The sequence below is a fragment of the Schistocerca gregaria genome, chromosome 2, assembly GCF_023897955.1.
Source record: "Schistocerca gregaria isolate iqSchGreg1 chromosome 2, iqSchGreg1.2, whole genome shotgun sequence".
Lineage (NCBI taxonomy): Eukaryota > Metazoa > Arthropoda > Insecta > Orthoptera > Acrididae > Schistocerca > Schistocerca gregaria.
The window spans coordinates 928,521,058-928,540,369 of record NC_064921.1 but is presented as its reverse complement, the minus strand read 5'-3'; the positions used below and the strand labels follow the sequence as shown (position 1 = coordinate 928,540,369).

The 19,312-nt window shown below is 39.2% G+C and overlaps 1 protein-coding gene across 2 annotated transcripts in view; it reads left to right on the top strand.

The window, feature by feature from the left end:
- The window catches only part of LOC126335359 (DNA polymerase alpha catalytic subunit), a 253,333-nt gene extending 234,727 nt beyond the window's left edge, over positions 1–18,606 (top strand). For both annotated transcript variants that reach the window (XM_049998549.1, XM_049998550.1), the window contains 4 exons: positions 2,797–2,928; positions 7,127–7,243; positions 17,434–17,509; positions 17,808–18,606. In XM_049998549.1, the coding sequence (XP_049854506.1) occupies positions 2,797–2,928; positions 7,127–7,243; positions 17,434–17,509; positions 17,808–17,989 (507 nt within the window). In that variant the 3' untranslated portion in view covers positions 17,990–18,606. The remainder of the gene's footprint in view (positions 1–2,796; positions 2,929–7,126; positions 7,244–17,433; positions 17,510–17,807) is intronic.
- The last annotated feature ends 706 nt before the right edge of the window (positions 18,607–19,312 follow it).

Sequence of the window (19,312 nt, the reverse complement as noted above, 5' to 3'; positions counted from 1 at the left end):
ACCTCATAAGTGAAATCATTCAGACCCAGAGACAGAGTGAAAGCATTCATATAACCATGACAAACTGTGTTAGTCTCGCATTAAGTGAAACAAATCAAACCAAGAGAGTGAGTGAAAATCATTCATGTAACAGACATGGCTACAGAGTCTAGTTTCATTTGTCTGAAAAAAAAAAAAATGAATAAATGAAAAAAAAACAATTGACTGGCCAAGTCAGTTATCCCATGACTACATCCTGGAGCAGCATGAGTTTTACCAAAGTCTGGCAATGGATACCGTATTTGCTCGAATCTTAGCCGCACTCGAATCTAAGTCGCACCTGAAAAATGAGACTCGAAATCAAGGGGAAAAAAATTTCATGAATCTAAGCCGCACCTGAAATTTGAGACTCGAAATTCAAGGGGAGAGATAAGTTTTAGTCCGCACCTCCAAATCAAAAAAAGTTGGTTCATTGTTATATGCAGCACAATTAGGCCGAATGAAATACAGCTACAGTAGTTTGGTTCGAATCGTAAGCTTAGCAGCTAAGCTTTACCAGGTAGCCATTGCTATGCGTCAGGCGCTGCATCCGTATTTATACGAGTACCCTTCCTTTTTTACGTGCTTTGTCTGGTTTGAATTGATTGCTTATTTTGCTTTGATCTCATAAGTTCCGTTCTCTTTGTTATAGGTGTTTACGTCACTCTAAGCTGAAAATGTAGTACTGTACTGTGTCATGCATTGTTTGTCGCATTCTGATAAGGAGTGTTTATGGACTGTCGCCGCTCGCGGCATGACTTGCTTTTGTGCACACTACCGCCGCTTACAATTTCTTCTTTTTAAAAAAAGAGAGAGGAATCGTCTCATTAGCAAAACAATGGCAATACACTGCTATTTGTTGTTACTTACACTGCTGCTTTCTATGATAACGATCAACTTGAACCAAATAATAGACTGCGTAACATAGAAGATGTTCTGAACGAGAGTTTAGCAAAAATTTTTCTCTGTTTGAAAATCTTTGCAGACGCCTCTTTAGTACGTTACATTCTGCACAGAAATTAGTCATCTCAGATTTAAAAATCTAGTCAATTGCCGTGCTTCCTTTCTGACTGTGTCACTATTAGGCATAAGAATAATACGAATATAAACATGACATGATATGTATATTTTTCCGCGTTTGCTGTTGACTCTCTCTAGTTTCGCAGTTTATTAGGCAGACAGGATTTAAATGAGATAGCAGCAAACACGAAAGAATACATAGTGAAATGTTTATATTCATGTTATTCTTATGGTGAACAGAATAGTGCATGTGATACACAATTCATAAAAGCTCCTATTAGCAACCACCTCTTGTCACAGGTAGGAAAGAATTCAGTACGTAGAGTTGGCCACATTGACAAACATCCCAAACAGTCTTGGCAGTCAGATTTTCGTAGTACATTGAAATGCTGCTACATTCGAAGATGAACAATGCGGAATTTGTATATACTTCGTTGCATAATGTATGAAAATGCAGTGGTCGAAACTAGGGGTGGAGAAATAGCTCGTCTTCCACCTTTTTTTAAATTTATTTACTGATGCAGAGGTTTTGGCGCCAGTATTTATCTTTGTGCCTGCAAAGCATGCCTGTTAGCGCTACATATATTCGATGGCAGAAGTTAGTTGTGGCGTCACCTACCAACATTTTTCAGAACTTCCGCTTAGTTTGCACTCTATTCTAAGCCGCGGCAGTTTATTGGATCACAAAAATTGGAAAAAAAGTGTGGCTTAGATTCAAGTAAATACGGTACTTGCTGTCCCATACAGCCTCCCAATTTACAACCTCCCTAGACTTAAAATAATAATTTAGGCAACACTACCTTTTTTTGTTAATGTTCGTTAGAAATTTTAAAATGTGAAATTCCACGTAGATTGGTACGGGGAATGCCATTCAGATTAACTGCAGAAAACATTGACAATATTTTATTTGTAATATTGCAGAGCATACATATTGTATACTGATAATATCGAAAATTAAGGAAGTCAACTGTTGTGTAACACTTCAAAGATATCGCTCAATTCAAAGAATACTAAGTTTGACACAATAAGTTTTCACGCAGACCCAAAGTTCCAACAAATAGTTTATTTCTTCATATTACTCCCCTTCATTTTCCCTTTTTTATTGTATACATTAAACTATACTAATTATATTCTCTCCATTTGTCATTTTTCTTCTGTATCCATCTTCACTTCTCATTCTCATTACATTCTGTGTCATCTGAAATTTAGCTGGCTTATTAGTTACTTACGTTCCATCTTTGTATCCTATTCTCCAAGGCCTTTCCATACTAACTACCTTTCCTGTCTCCTTGAGATAAATATCTCCCCCCCCCCCCCCCTCCTTTTTTTCCCATCAGACAAATCTCCCCATCCCACTCCACACTTTTCTTACTAACTTTACTGGGACCTGTCCCCAGTGAATGTAAGCAACAATGTGTTTAATTTTGTGTAGCTTAGAAAATATAGCTCTAAATTAAATCAGTTGATTGTGTGGCAATTGCAGACAGGTGCACACTTTAATCAGTTTGCCCTTTAAAAGTCTCACATCTTTGAAAGTTTTAAGTTGATTACATTCAGCAAGTAAAAATGATGCCTACATAGCACAATTCCCTTACTATTTTCTTGCATAATTATTGTGTCATTTGTAATGGAGCAGTGCAGATTTATAGGAAGATACTCTCGTACCATATAAAAATTTGGTCCCTGAATTGGAAATTTGCCCACATGCATCACATGCAAGAGAACTACATACCATAAAAGTGTGTTATGTTTTTTCAGGAGGCAGGACCTATTTTACATCTTGAAAAGTGCCCCAACCCACAGTGTGCGGTATCTCCACTCTCCTATCTTGCAAACATACAAAACCGCTTAGCAGTTGCTATTCGTCACTACATACATCTTTATTATTTGGTAAGTGTATTACTAATCATATTATTAAAATTAGTGTAAGCACAGTAAGTACGTGCTTAAAAGCACACTGATTTTAATTGCACTATATTTAATGTACTCATAATATCTTTTCACAAGTTAAAGTTCATGTATATTGCTCTGTGGCATTGAGATTGTTTCGGATGATGGTGGTCAGTTAAAGAAAATTATAAATGTGCTTTGAATTAGGCTCTATAATGGGATGGTGGTGCAAACCCCAATTATTTGCCAGGATACATGTCTCTTAACCGAGGGGAACAGGTCAATGGGTTGCATAACATCGACAACTTGGCTGTCGAGGAGTAGAGCTCAAATGGAAAAATACATTCTTTATTTAAGAAGATACTTGCACAGTGGTTGAAGGAGGTACTCAAAAGTGTGCATTGACCCCAGGCAGCAGAGTCTACCTCAGCAAATCACAATGTTGCATGTTTGGCTTTGAGTACATGTGGTCACCGTCCATATTTGTTACTGATAGGTTGAACAACATGCAAGTCTTACAGAGATGCTTCAGGAACTGAAATGGGTATCCCAGGAGGGAATATGTCGTTCTTTTTGAGGAACATTATTGAGAAAAATTTATGAGACCTAGTATTTAAAGCTGACTGCAGCATGTAGACTAGCAGCTAGTGGATGAAGCTGCTAGATATAGAAAAAGCCAGATTGTCCACATGAGATCATTGGTCAGTGTGGAGTATGTCTGTATCAGTAGTAGTCAGAAGACAGTATGCTGCTAAACTTGAATTTGAGTAATCAAAATATCCACGGGTGTACTGCCTGTCTACAGTGTCCAACGGGCACAATACTTCGGCGATCGTACATGTTGCCATCATCAGGTGAACTGACAGACTGAGCTCATGTGAACGTGCCGGTACGGAGGTCCGTACACTATGGCTGCTTAGGGGGAACTGGGTTTGGTTGCGGCGGTGGCTGATTTAAATACCCTCCGCCCGCGGCGCACTCCCTCCGCCATCCACGCTTCGCACCAAGGTTGAGTGGTGGAACAGATTGCGACGGCATCTGAGATGACGTCGGTGTGATGGCTCTGTCCGCCGTTCGGTGTGATGGCTCTGTCCACCGTGGTCGTCACAACTATACGTTTGCTCAATTTACTCTTGATTAACCCAATCGCTGGTTCCCAAGCCTTGCTAAGATTATAGCCACAGTCACGGTTTATGAGGTCGTCATTGGTGCGAATTTCGATGGCCTCTCTAACAACGCTGTCCCAGTATCTTGAGGTCTGTACCAGAATCCTCGTGCTTTCATACTCCATAGCATGATTTTCCGACAAACAATGTTCAGTGACCGCCAACTTGCTCGGATACATCAGTCGGGTGTGCCTCAGGTGTTCACGGCATCGATCCTAGACGGTACGCATCGTCTGACCAATATACGACTTGCCACATCGACATGGAATCTGGTACACGCCGGCCTTCCTCAAACCGAGGTCATCTTTGGCGCTCCCCACGAGTGCACGAGTTTTATTTGGAGGACAAAACACTGTTCCGACCCGGTCTTACTTCAAAATGCGGGTGATCTTCCCCAAGAGTGCGCCTGTATATGGAATAAACGCAGTGCCTACCTCCTCCCTCATGATTTCATCCATCTCCACAGGTTGTGCTGTAGTGGTTGGGCATAGAGCACGTTGAATCTGCCATTCTGAGTACCCATTTGGTCGAAATACAGTTGTCAGATGTTCCAATTCCTGCGGTAGACTCTCTGTGTCAGAGATAGTGCGCGCCCTATGTACTAGAGTTTTAAGTACCCCATTCCTCTGTGAAGGGTGGTGGCAGCTGTCTGCATGCAAATACAGATCAGTGTGCGTTGTCTTCAGATACACCCCATGACCTAGGGTGCCGTCAGCCCTTCTCTTGACCAAGATGTCAAGGAAAGGTAATTTACCCTCCGTTTCAGTCTCCATAGTGAATTTGATGTTGGGGTGTATGGAGTTTAGATGTGTAATGAAGCCAAGGAGTTAATCCATACCATGTGGCCAGATGACAAACGTGTCGTCCATGTAACGGATAAAGCAAGCAGGTTTCCATTCGGATGGTGACAGGACTGTACAGTGCCGAGCCTAAGGTGTCATTTGTGTACTGTCGGACACCTTTGGCCCCATGAGTCTGCAAACAAAGCTTAATTCTGCATTGTATTGTTGGAAACTTTAAAATGAACAAGAGGTGATACCTAACAGAGTGTAAACATCCCTGTTTCTTTAGTGTTCTCCCTGAATTCAATCAAATCTACCCAAGTCCACTTCCACAAATCGAACATTTAAACTATCTCTCCAATCCAACTATTTTCCTGCCGTCAGTCACTTGAATAGAAAGCAGTACAAAACACTTTTTCACTCACCACGATGCTGATGCTGGATGTTGACCAGTGAGGTCACTAGTTGTCACGGGCTCTCTTCTGACACAATTGGCTGCCTCCATTGCTGAGTGTGCAGCACAGCAGAATGCCATGCCAGGGGCCCAGGTTTGATTTCTGGCTGGGTTGGAGATTTTCTGTGCTTGGGAACTGGATGTTGTGTTGTCAAGATGTTGTGTTGTCTTCATCATCATTGATATGCAAGTTACCGAAGTGGCATCAAATAAAAAAGACTTACATCAGGTGACTGGTTTACCCTATAGGAGGCTCTAGCCACACACACATTTCATTATTGTTATGGGTGGCTGTGCCAAACCAGATTAATTGGCAGGATGGACATCTCTTCACTCAGGATGCAAGACAATGGATTGCGTAATGCAAACATCTCTGTCTCTGTGGAATCAGTGGAATTCAAATGGAAAAATGCATTTTTCATTTAGAAAGATGTTCATACTGTGGTTGAAGGTGGCATCTCAGAGGTGTGCATTGCCTCCACGCAGGAGTCTGCCTAAGCAAAGTACAAAATGATGTGTTTGGCTATGAGGGCACATGGTCACCACCCAGACAAGCAGCCTCTGCAAAGTAGCAGCATCAGCGGCCTTGAGGATGCAACACGAGAGTGGCAACAAGTGTTTCTTCAGCAGCAGGATGCTTGTCTGCCAGACAGCCAGTGAGAATGCAGGGTGTGTTAAAAAGACAATTTCCATCTGTATAGTTCAGAGAAACTTTTCTGAAGTGGGTTTCCAGGTGCCCTGCCTAGTGAAGCAAAGTGAGTTTACAGATGGGGGTGCAGCATATTTAGCAGTTGGATTGTTGTCAAGTTTGCAGTTTGCCATAGGCCATTCATGCCAGGATCGATCACAATGGATGCAGGATTGGGAGAGGAGTGGAGTAAGCATGGACCAGGATGTTCTGTAGGTTGGGTGGGTGGGGGAACACTACTTTGGGGGACATGTGTAGGATGAGAGTCCTGATCATTATGTGGACCACTTTGATACTTCAAGCACAAGTTTCTCTGAACTGTGCCTGTGTGAACTGTCTCTTCACCACATACTGCACTCTCGCAATCCCCTTGGCGTAATTCAATAGTGCCATTTTTCTACAGGAGAGTGCTCATCCACATATGGCACGTGTCCCTGTTTACATGATATCGTACTCGTTTTTCTATCAGGATCCTCAGATTTGTCGCCGATCAAACGTTTGTAACCAGTTCAGACATCGACTCCACAGTTATGAGCCAGGTACCCTCAGGAGAGGATACGACGACTTTGACACCCTTCCCAAATGAATTAGTGCACGCATCCAGGCCAGAGGAGGTGTGATGTCAGAGTGATATGTGAGCTCTTTCTGTTAAATTCTTTGTAAATTCATCTTGATTTTCTTAATCATTGAAATAACATCCCGTACCTTCTTAACTTACGAAATTTCATTTCGTTTCCTTCTCCTCTTCTGGATGCTTCATTTTTTTCTTTGGCTGTGTATATAAAAACTTAAACAGCAGCATTAGAAATAGAAAGGCCTACAGTAGTAGTTGAAAAAGAATGTGATTGCAAGGACATAGTTTTTTGTGTTAAAAGCTAAACGGGGAATTAGAGACAAGCATAAATTCGGAAATTGAGCAGACGATTCACTTTGAATCACAAACGGGGGAGCAAAATGCAAAGTAAGGTAATACTTCCAGATATTTGGCTCCTAATGATCCTCTTTTTGATGGGTATATATTTGTTAATGTAACATTTGTATTATTTTTATTTTATATTTCATTTTATTATAACCTCATTGTAAATACTATTGTTAATTTGTTTCCTAGAACTGGCTCGTGTGTGAAGATCCTGCGTGCACAAATCGCACTCGCAGGCTGCCACTGTGGTTTGGCCGTGGATACCCAGTGTGTAACTTGTGTGCCAAAGGACTGATGTATCGTGAGGTGAGTGTGTAAAATGTGATGCTACCAGGTGTACCAATCCATAGATATAAGTAATAGAATTAATGTTGTTAGACACAAACAAATGTTCAAATGTTTTGTAATATTTCAGCTGTAAAAGATTTATTTAAATAATGAAATGTTTGAATGCCCCTGTTTAATATTGAGTACTGGAATTGGGAGCTGACAATATTTGACACACATTCATCTATGGATGCACATCTGGAGTAGGACTGACACAAACCGTTTCATCTGCTTTTCATATCTTTTATATAAATTCTTCTTAGGAGAAAAATAGGGTTTTATATAAATCCGTCTTAGGAGTAAAACAGGGATACAAAGTTAATGAATGTGAACATGTGCTGTAAAGTACAAAACACCACTAGATGCTGACTAGAATAGAAAGAGGATGCAGGGCAAGAGAGACAAGTTAGTGCTATGTTTGTCTGATTTCCCTGTCTCATATACTCTTAAAATTAAATGTGATATAAAAGAGCTGAAAGGAGTACTGCAAATGAGTGGTGTTGTGGATTAATTCCTTGGAATGAAAGGTCTTGTGGATGCCAGGCAGATCATTAATATTGCCCTTCCAGAGTGTTATTTAAATCTGGTCGTGATGGACAAATGACTCAATACCAGCTATGCAAGTTGCAGAAAGTGATACACATCACTGTCAAACAAACCAGAAGTGAAGAATCAGATGTACAGATGGAAAGGATTCATGTTGAAACTAACCCAAACTTTACATATCTAACTATAACAGCCCCCCCCCCCCCCTCCCTCCCTCCCTCCCGGCTGAAAGCAATTGGAAGTTACAGCCTTAATTTTTCCCGAGGGCATGCAGCTTTACTGTATGGATAAATGATGATGGCGTCCTCTTGGGTAAAATATTCTGGAGGTAAAATAGACCCCCATTCGGATCCTCGGGCGGGGACTACTCAGGAGGGCGTCGTGATCAGGAGAAAGAAAACTAGCGTTCTGCGGATTGGAGCATGGAATGTCAGATCCCTTACACGGGCAGGTAGGTTAGAAAATTTAAAAAGGGAAATGGATAGATTAAAGTTGGATATAGTGGGAATTAGTGAAGTTCGGTGGCAGGAGGAACAAGACATTTGGTCAGGTGAATACAGGGTTATAAATACAAAATCAAATAGGCGTAATGCAGGAGTAGGTTTAATAATGAATAAAAAAATGGGAGTGCGGGTAAACTACTATAAACAGCATAGTGAACACATTATTGTGGCCAAGATAGACACGAAGCCCAAGCCTACTACAATAGTACAAGTATATATGCCAACTAGCTCTGTAGATGATGAAGAAATTTATGAAATGTATGATGAGGTAAAAGAAATTATTCAAGTAGTGAAGGGAGACAAAAATTTAATAGTCATGGGTAACTGGAATTCGTCAGTAGGAAATGGGAGAGAAGGGAACATAGTAGGTGATTATGGATTGGGGGTAAGAAATGAAAGAGGAAGCTGTCTGATAGAATCAGAGCATAACTTAATCATAGCTAACACTTGGTTCAAGAATCATAAAAGAAGGTTGTATACATGGAAGAATCCTGGAGATACTAGAAGGTATCAGATAAATTATACTGTATAATGGTAAGACAGAGATTTAGGAACCATGTTTTAAATTGTAAGACATTTCGAGGGACAGATGTGGACTTTGACCACAATCTATTGGTTATGAAGAATCTACAAAAAGGTGGGAATTTAAGGAGATGGGACCTGGATAAACTGACTAAACCAGAGGTTGTACAGAGTTCTAGGGAGAGCATACGGGAACAATTGACAGTAATGGGGGAAAGAAATACAGTAGAAGAAGAATGGGTAGCTCTGAGGGATGAAGTAGTGAAGGCAGCAGAGGATCAAGTAGGAAAAAAGACGACGGCTAGTAGAAATCCTTGGGTAACAGAAGAAATATTGAAACGCAGTAAGTGAAGCAGACCAAAAGGAATGCAAACGTCTCAAAAATGAGATCAACAGGAAGTGCAAAATGGCTAAGCAGGGATGGCTAGAGGACAAATGTAAGGATGTAGAGGCTTAGCTCACTAGGGGCAAGATAGATACTGCCTACAGGAAAATTAAAGAGACCTTTGTAGAAAAGAGAGCCACTTGTATGAATATCAAGAGCTCAGATGGAAACCCAGTTCTAAGCAAAGAAGGGAAAGCAGAAAGGTGGAAGGAGTATATAGAGGGTCTATACAGGGGCGATGTACTTGAGGACAACGTTATGGAAATGGAAGAGGATGTAGATGAAGATGATATGGGAGATATGATACTGCATGAAGAGTTTGACAGAGCACTGAAAGACCTGAGTCGAAACAAGGCCCTGGAGTAGACAACATTCCATTGGAACTACTGACGGCCTTGGGAGAGCCAGTCCTGACAAAACTCTATTATCTTGTGAGCAAGATGTATGAGACAGGTAAAATACCCTCAGACTTCAAGAAGGAATATAATAATTCCAATCCCAAAGAAAGCAGATGTTGACAGATGTGAAAATTACCGAACTATCAGTTTAATAAGACGAATGGAAAAACTGGTAAAAGCCGACCTCGGGGAAGATCAGCTTGGATTCCATAAAAATGTTGGAACACGTGAGGCAATACTGACTCCACAACTTACCTTAGAAGAAAGATTAAGGAAAGGCAAACCTACCTATATAGCATTTGTAGACTTAGAGAAAGCTTTTGACAATGTTGACTGGAATACTCTCTTTCAAATTCTAAAGGTGGCAGGGGTAAAATACAGGGAGCGAAAGGCTATTTACAATTTGTACCGAAACGAGACGGCAGTTATAAGAGTCGAGGGGCACGAAAGGGACGCAGTGGTTGGGTAGGGAGTGAGACAGGGTTGTAGCCTCTCCCCGATGTTATTCAATCTGTATATTGAGCAAGCAGTAAAGGAAACAAAAGAGAAAAATTCGGAGTAGGTATTAAAATCCATGGAGAAGAAATAAAAACTTTGACGTTCGCCGATGACATTGTAATTCTATCAGAGACAGCAAAGGACTTGGAAGAGGAGTTGAACAGAATGGACATTGAAACTTCCTGGCAGATGTCCAGAATGGACATTGTCTTGAAAGGAGGGTATAAGATGAACATCAACAAAAGCAAAAAGAGGATAATGGAATGTAGTCTAATGAAGTCAGGTGATGCTGGAGGAATTAGATTAGGAAATGAGACACTTAAAGTAGTAAAGGAGTTTTGCTATTTGGGGAGCAAAATAACTGATGATGGTCGAAGTAGACAGGGTATTAAATGTTGACCGTCAATGGCAAGGAAAGTATTTCTGAAGAAGAGAAATTTGTTAACATCGAGTATAGATTTAAGTCTCAGGAAGTCGTTTCTGAAAGTATTTGAATGGAGTGTAGCCATGTATGGAAGTGAAACATGGTTGATAAATAGTTTGGACTTGAAGAGAATAGAAGCTTTTGAAATGTGGTGCTACAGAAGAATGTTGAAGATTAGATGGGTAGATCACATAACTAATGAGGAGATATTGAATAGAATTGGGGAGAAGAGGAGCATGTGGCACAACTGGACAAGAAGGGACCGGTTGGTAGCACATGTTCTGAGGCATCAGGGGATCACAAATTTAGCATTGGAGGGCAGTGTGGAGGGTAAAAGTTGTAGAGGGAGACCAAGAGATGAATACACTAAACCGATTCAGAAGGATGTAGGTTGCAGTAAGTACTGGGAGATGAAGAAGCTTGCACAGGATAGAGTAGCATGGAGAGCTGCATCAAACCAGTCTCAGGACTGAAGACCACAACAACAACAATGACAGGCACCTATTCTTCATAGAGTATAATCCAGTAGCTTCAGATTCTTTGCATACAAATCACATGAAATCAGTGATTAGAATGATTGAGCATTGGATAAAAGCAGACCATTCTTTATCCTTTGTAGCAAGAACACCAGATGTAATAATACAGATAATGGACAATTCATAATTATTGTTGAAAGTACTTAAAAATAGAATTGGTGAACTCACACATACATAACATGGATATCACAATACACCAAAGTGAAATCAGTAAATCAGTCTTAAAGTCCTCCCTTCTCCCACCCAACCACCCACCCACCCTCCTCCCTCCTCACCCACCACAATTTGTCCTAATATCCTCATCCCAATAGAGAGATAGATAAAAGGAAAAATAAAACCTCAATGCTAAGATTTCTCTCATTGTGCACAGAATGTGGAATAGTGCAAATGCATCAGATTACTTTTCTGTCATCAAGTTCGTGAACCAGTTGCCATAGACACTGTTGCTAATCTCACCACACAGCCCCCTTGCTGATTCCTTGCTTATGGATTTAAATGCTTACCATATTTTAAGCTGCCTGGTGGCACTTTAATAAATTTTTCAAGGGCTATGTGATCATTTGGAGTTCAGTGTCTTGTAGTTAACACTTGTAGATTTGCTGTAAGGCTTTCTTCCACCACTGATCAAAGGCAGGAAGCATAACAGCTCAGTGGTAGATGATCACTGATTTGCAATACAGTTAGGCTTATTTCTGTACTACCGACTCCCTGTATTTGAACATAAACGCAATGTCTAGGAATGATTAGACCACACCACAAACACTTTTTCTGCTGTAGGTGTGTATACATATCTTGCTACACCAATCCCCAGGTGTTGTGGATGTGTATATGCGTGCAGCTTGGCTTTTCCTACAGTGCTGTGGACATTTGAATGTGTCTTGGATCATCTCACTACTGCATACAGATTACGTGCCTATCTCGATGAATAAATAATTTCGAGTATTTATCATACAACATTTGTGTCTGATTTGCAAAAAAAACTTATTTCAGTATCTTGAATCACTTATGAGATTTGACAGTTCTTACAAGCACGATTCGCGATGTGAAAGTATTTGAATGGGCATGTTGCTAGTGACTGTTATTCATATATGAAACCCAATAACTAGAGAATGAAATGGGATATCCTTCTGATCTCAATTTTAAATAAAATTTCAATATCTTTTCTGCATTTCGTTCACTGCAGTGTATGACCTAAAATCAACCATATGCAAAGTTTACGCAGTGAGTTTTTATTTTTGCAAAATCTTGAAAATTTCACACAATGTTGTATTCAATATGATGCAGCGCGTTAACTATGGCATTTAACGGAAAGAAATTCAGTTCTTTATTGAGTGAAGATATCCAACTGTAAGATGTGCAAAAACCAAATTTTTTCACCAAATAGTTTTCAAAATATCGGATAAGTATTTCATATTGGTGGGAACGCTGTTTCTTAGTATAGGCACCAGCATTTGATGAGCAGTGCACGGAATGCTAAGAGCTTGTCCGTATCAACGAAAGGGCTAAGTGTGATCAACTACACAACTATACATTCATGCCAAAGGCTTCAGGATGCCGTAAAAGATAAACTGTTTCTTGCAACTCTGATATATGGACCAGGCAGTGAGCTCTGCACAGGTTTTTGATATCCCATTCAACCATGTGTACTTATTAAGTAATAATGTGTGATACAAAAATTCTCGTTTAGATTATAAGATCACAGCTAGACTGTCAATGCTGTTAGCAATCCAGTATATATATGCTCCCAAAAACTGCGTGAGAATGTAGCACTTCAGACTCACTTGCTTACGAACTTGGAAAGCAAATGACACATTTTTGTTTGGACAGATACATTTGAGTAGAAAGAGACTAGGCAAAACCAGATTGAAATGGCTTCAGTATGTACTGCGTACATTACCCTCAGGATAAATGAGAAGCCTGTTGCAACTTGATTATATAGAATGTGTTTTAGGGGCAAAATTTGAAAAGTTTGTGTTTTTGGTGCTACATTATCCTTGACATTCAAAGATTATATTGCAAAATGCTGAATTCTTCACATGCAAGTATACTGTATAAAGTGTAAACCTCATGTAGCAGTGTGGTAAATTGATCCATTTACCACACCTGCTACACGAGATTTAAACTTAAGTCTTTATGAGGGCTGTTCAAAAAGTAAGGTGACTTTTCAAATTGCACAGCAACGTACATTCGATTGTTGAATTTTTTTCCTTATGTTTGGGACAACTGTACCAACATTATGTTCACAGTTTCAAGTGTACAGCATACTTCATTTGTTTTTGACAGATAGAAAGAATTTGCATCAAATTTTGTGTGAAAAATAGAATCTAGTGCTCTAAAACACTTCAAATATCGACAGTGGCATACGGTGAGCCTGCTCTAATATACACAAGTGGTACAGGCTCTTCCAAGATGGCCTAGAAGATCCCAATGACGAACCTTGCTCTGGATGCCCCACCACATCAACAACAGATGATAATGTCGAAGCTGTGAAGCAAATTGTTTTTGAAAATCGTTGAATTACCATAAGAAAAGTTGCTGAGGATGTTGGCGTATCGGCCGGAATGTGACGTGCAATTTTTTCGGATTTTGTGGGCATGATATGTGTCAGCGAAGTTTGTTCTAAAACTTCTCAATTTGGATCAGAAGAACAGTCACATGAGCATCACTCAGGAGCTCTTGAATGACGTCAATGTTGATCCTGATTTGCTCAAAAGGTCATAACTGGTGATGAAACATGGGTTTATGGTTATGATGTCGAAGCCAAAGCCCAATTGTCCCAATGGAAGCATCCCGGAGACCCAAGACCGGAAAAAGGACGCCAAGTTTGATCAAATGTCAAAGTTTTGCTCACTGAGTTCTCAGTTACCATGGTGTACTGCATCATGAATTTTTGCCACAAGGTTGTATGACGTTATGCGCCATTTGTGAGAAGCAGTATGCAAAAAAGTCTGGAATTGTGGAAAAATAGTTCATACCTTTTGCTTCACGGCAGTGCACCTGCTTATTCATTGTTGCTTGTGAGAGATTTTTTGGCCAAAAACAATCTGACGATCATGCCTCAGGCACATATTCATTGGATTTGGCCCTCTGTGACATTTTCCTCTTCCAATGACTGAAGAGACCTATGAAAGGACCAAGATTTTCAACAATTGAGGAAATAAAAACTTAATCACTGGGCGTACTCAAGACTGTACCAAAAAGTGCTTATGAGAAGCACTTCGAGGATTGGAAGAAATGTTGGCACAAGTGTATTGTATCGGAGAGGCATTAATTTGAAGGGTTCAACATCAATATTGATGAATAAGTAAGTATTTATTTATAAAAATATTAAGTCACCTTACTTTTTGAACACACCTTGTATATCATTAGTTCACCAGCTTTCCAATGTGTTTGGTATATGGAACACACACACTAACACAACTATGAGCAACACTGTAACGTTATAGTTCCTGATTTGTGGAATGATATTTTAATTTCCCTTTTTAAGTCGGGAAATGTACATGCCTGAGAGGATATTGAAGTTTTCTCTCTTATAGCTCCATCAGAGGGATTTCTTGCAGAATGCAGTGTTATATTACTGAGTGGATTACAACATCCCTCTAAGCTTGAAATTGAACACGTGTCAAAATTGCAGTCACAGTAAATAATGTTTTAATTTCATAAAGTGGAATGATTTCATTTAAAAATATGCTGGCCACTGCTTCATATGCACATTCTTTCCCATTGCACCTGGTACTTTTCCAAAAGCAAAGTCTTACTGAAATCTCCAACTCTTTGAAAATCTCCTGAACAGTAGAATAATCAAATTTTATAGACTAATCATATGTTACCTGTCTGCAAAGTCTGCTGTTATTGAAACAAGCAGCAGTTAGCTTTAATTTTTGTTGCGATGTGTGTCCCCTCTAGCAAGACTTAAACATGGCTCCATTAAGATGTAATTTGAATTACGCCTCCAGTAAAAAGAAGAATTTTGTTTACATGGAGTTTGAACAATGGGTTTATAATGGCAGTTAGTGATAGTTGTGGCCAGCTCTCTTCTGCAAGCTCTGTGGCATATTTCTCATTGCTTTTCTGCCATATGTAATCTGGAGCAAGATATGATTTTAGAAGGAATTTCTTAGCTGTATAATCTATAAATCATCAGCTTGTGGGAGACAATCAAGCAGATTTATGGGTGTGAGATGCAAATCATTTCATTACCTGAGACAAGGAATGGTTTTCTCCATGCCACCAGATGAAAAGTGGCCAAGACAGTGGTGGGGCGTTTTGTTTGAGTCACCACCACCAGGAAGTACCTAGTCTTTAATCATTGGAGAATAGTTGTCTGCAAGACATGGCATGTCTCCAAGTCGCAACAGGGGGGAAAAATTCCTAATATGTGGAATGGTATTTTAATTTCCCTTTTTAAGTCTGGAAATGTACATGCCTGAGAGGATATTAAAGTTTTCTCTCTTATAGCTCCATCAGAGGAATATGTTGCAGAATGCAGACAGCTCCTTAGTTGCTTTCATCCCACCATTGACAACCTGGCTGTGCCAGAGGCTGCCACATAGTGGGCTTTGCTACAGCCACACAAGGCAATGTTTTCAGTATGACCGTTTTCTCAATATATTCAGCACAGTGCTTAACACACTGGACTCATATTTGGAATGTTGACAGTTCAAACCCCCATCCAGCCATCCTGATTTAGGTTTCCTGTGATTTCCCTAAATCTTCATGTAAATGCTAGAAAGGTTCCTTTGAAAGCGCACAGCCGACTTTCTTCCCCATCCTTCGTATCTTATAGGACTGATAACCTCACTGTTTGGTCCCCTCCCTTGAATCAACCAACCAATGTTAACACATTCATTAATGGCGTCTTCACACACAGTACTCGGCTGTGATCTAGTGTAACTGTGTTGCTTTTAAATGATACAGAAAATACAGGAACGAGATGGAATATGAGTCTTGCATCATTTGAAAGGAAAAAGTACACACACTGTAGGAATATGAGTTTATTTGAAGACTACCCATTCAGATACACATGTAAGTTGTGAAAAAAGTTTACTTTTTTTTCTCTTCTTACCAAAATATGTAACTCTTTAAATCTTACATCAGGGCACATATTTTAGAAAGTGTTAAATATTGTGGGAGACAGTGACTTCCTCTTGGAGAAGAGAATAATTTGGGCTTATTTTAGAAAGTGTTAAATATTGTGGGAGACAGTGACTTCCTCTTGAAGAAGAGAATAATTTGGGCTGGAAATACAAAAAATATTTTTTTTTTGTATTTCCAGCCCAAATTATTCTCTTCTCCAAGAGGAAGTCACTGTCTCCCACAATATTTAACACTTTCTAAAATATGTGCCCTGATGTAAGATTTAAAAAGTTACATATTTTGGTAAGGAGAGAATAATTTGGGCTTAAAAACCAAGGTCAAGCGGCACCCTGTCTCCCATTCTCTATCAGCAAATAGTTTTGAGAAATACATGTACATCACATTGACGGTTCACTAATATTGGTGAATATATTTCTCTACTACTCTATTAGTCCTTACACAAAAGAATTGTGCTCTGACTGTAATGTACTGACAGTAGTATTGTGGAGTTAGTGGTGGCTGATGGGAAAAGCATAAACTTACATACTTCTTATTATTTTATTTTATTTGGTCAGGAAGATAAAAACAAAAATGCCTCTGCTGTTCATACACTGTTACATTTCAAGTTAAATGGGTAGTGGCACATTCCCTCACACATTGTTGATTGTGATACTTCGCCCTGGAGATAGATGGTGAGAGATGGCACAGTGGTTAAGACACTGGACTTTAATTTAATTTGAAGGATGGTGCTTCACATACTTACCTAGACATTTAGATTTAGGTGTATGTGGTTTCAGTAAATCACTTAACAGTAAGTTCTAGAATAGTTACTTTGAAAAGAATGATGCTGATGTCCTTCATTATCCTCCAATCTGAGTTTGTGCTCAGTCTCTTAATGAGATCATCATCATCTTTCCCCGCAGATAGTGGTTTTCCTGTTTGGCAGAGTGAGAGCCTTGTCTGGTGAGAGGCACAGTCAGTCAAGCTTTAGAGATGAAGTGCCTCACACTGTGGTCTGGAGCATTGTGATCCTGCTCCTAAACCTGTATCATATTGTAATAGTCTACCACCATATGTTTAGCTTACAGGAGCACCCTCCAGTTTCTCTCTTCAGCATGTGTGCTACAATGGATTCCATCCCCCAATGACATCCAAAAGGCATTTTCACTAATCTCACTGAATCACGTTTGTTATACACTTATATTGCTGTTTAATGAAATATTCATCCATCATCTTTCTGCAAACAGATGGCAAGAGATTTTATTTTCCTTTTTCTTTCAGTATACCGACAGTGAGCTGTACAACCAGCTGTCGTATTTTCGGCACATATTTGATTTGACAAAAGCTCCCGAACACAGTAAGTAAACATTATATGAATGCATTTACTTCCAATTAATATTAAAATTTCTAATTAATATACATCTCTCATTCTGGTGATTTGAGTGCTGGGGTGCCGGCTTATTTTGCACATTCTGTTTTTTGTAAGTCCAAGAAAGCTAAAATATTTTATAGTGTTGATTTCTGAACACCTTCTACACTCAGTTTAAAAATAAGGTTATAGCAATTTGTTACTCTCAGTGTTTTAGTGATAGCAAACAGTCATGAATAAGTAGTTTGTTTTTAACAGCAAAAAAAATAAATGTTATTGTCCACAGAACCAGGTGCTGTACGAGTACAAAATGATGTTGATATGGCATACGTAAAATTACAGAAGCAGGTGGATTTGATATTAAGCTCTAGTGCCTACTGCTCCATAGATCTTCACAGATTATTTGCAGATATGGGTTTTGGGATATCCGAAACTCCAGGAATACAGGAACTCCCCAGTTCAAGCTGATTTCCCATCGAAAGTTTTGTGCTGTTGCTTTCATATGTATAGATTGTCTTTTATTAGAAAAAAAACTTTGTACAAAATTTACTTGCACGTATTTTCAGGAGTTTTAATTTATATTTGTAAATATTTTTAGCTGTACAGTTATTCTGCAGTGTTCATATAACTCTCTCACTTCTTTATTGTACATACAGAATGAACTATTTACATTTGGCACATACTTTTATATTTCAGACAATTAAATAAATGTAAAAATTTGGTCCTTTTTATATTATTATTATTATTATTATACTTTATCTGAAAGTTCATTACCTGCTCAAGTAACAGTATTACATCATGTAACAAAATCCTTTTATGGCAGATAATGCACAGTTTAATGACTTTAGACAAACTTAAGGGACACACTTTGGGAAATATTACCAGTAGATAGAATACCAGCACACCTTGTTAATCCAACAAAAAATATATGATTTATTCACAATGTACGTTAAAGAAGAACCTCTTGTATAAGTCAACTTTTTAAGGGAACTCGTGTCATAAGCAGACAGCAGGGAAAGCAGTATACATATGAATCTATGTAAATACAAAGAACAAATGCAAAAATTAAAACAATTTATTACATATTAAGCAGTGTTTTATGTCTCCAGAGAGTGCCCTTACCCTTTTCCATTACTAGCCATGGTGTATGTTTGTTTGCTATGTAAAATCACTTCTGTGTTGCATGAACTGTGGAACACACTTTTCATATCTAGTTTATATGTTTAAAGGTTCAGGGTTGAAATGCTTTTTCATTGGCTGGCTTTGGTATGTCACAAATGTTCCCTTATTATTTCATGTTTTTGACACCAGTGGTTTTCTATGTCAGGCACCTCAGATTTGATCTGTGAAGGGGTCTCCCTCCTTCATAAATTACTTTCTGGCACTTCGTCACTGTTGTTGTGTGCTACCCCACCCCCACCAACCATTCTCAGTCTTTGTCCCAGGAATCAATTCTCCTCCTTCATAATGCTTTCACATCCTGCACACAGTACAGTGCATGAATTTCTGTGTTTGTTTCTTCTCTAAACCTTCTTTCTCAGTGTTCATGTCTCGAACAGCCTCACAGTTGTCTTGTAAACACAGTGTTTCAATGTTTTTGTTAGCAGTTTAATACTGAATTGTTTATTAATTTCAAACAAGAATCACTCTCTACAGTCTTGATAGGACTCATTATTTCCTATTCCCTTTTGTTACTCCAATTAACAGTGCTTCCTAGGAGTTTGAAAGATCCATTGTTCTTAAAGTACAAGTTGCTTATCTCCAGTGTTTCCCTGCTTATTATTTGTCTTG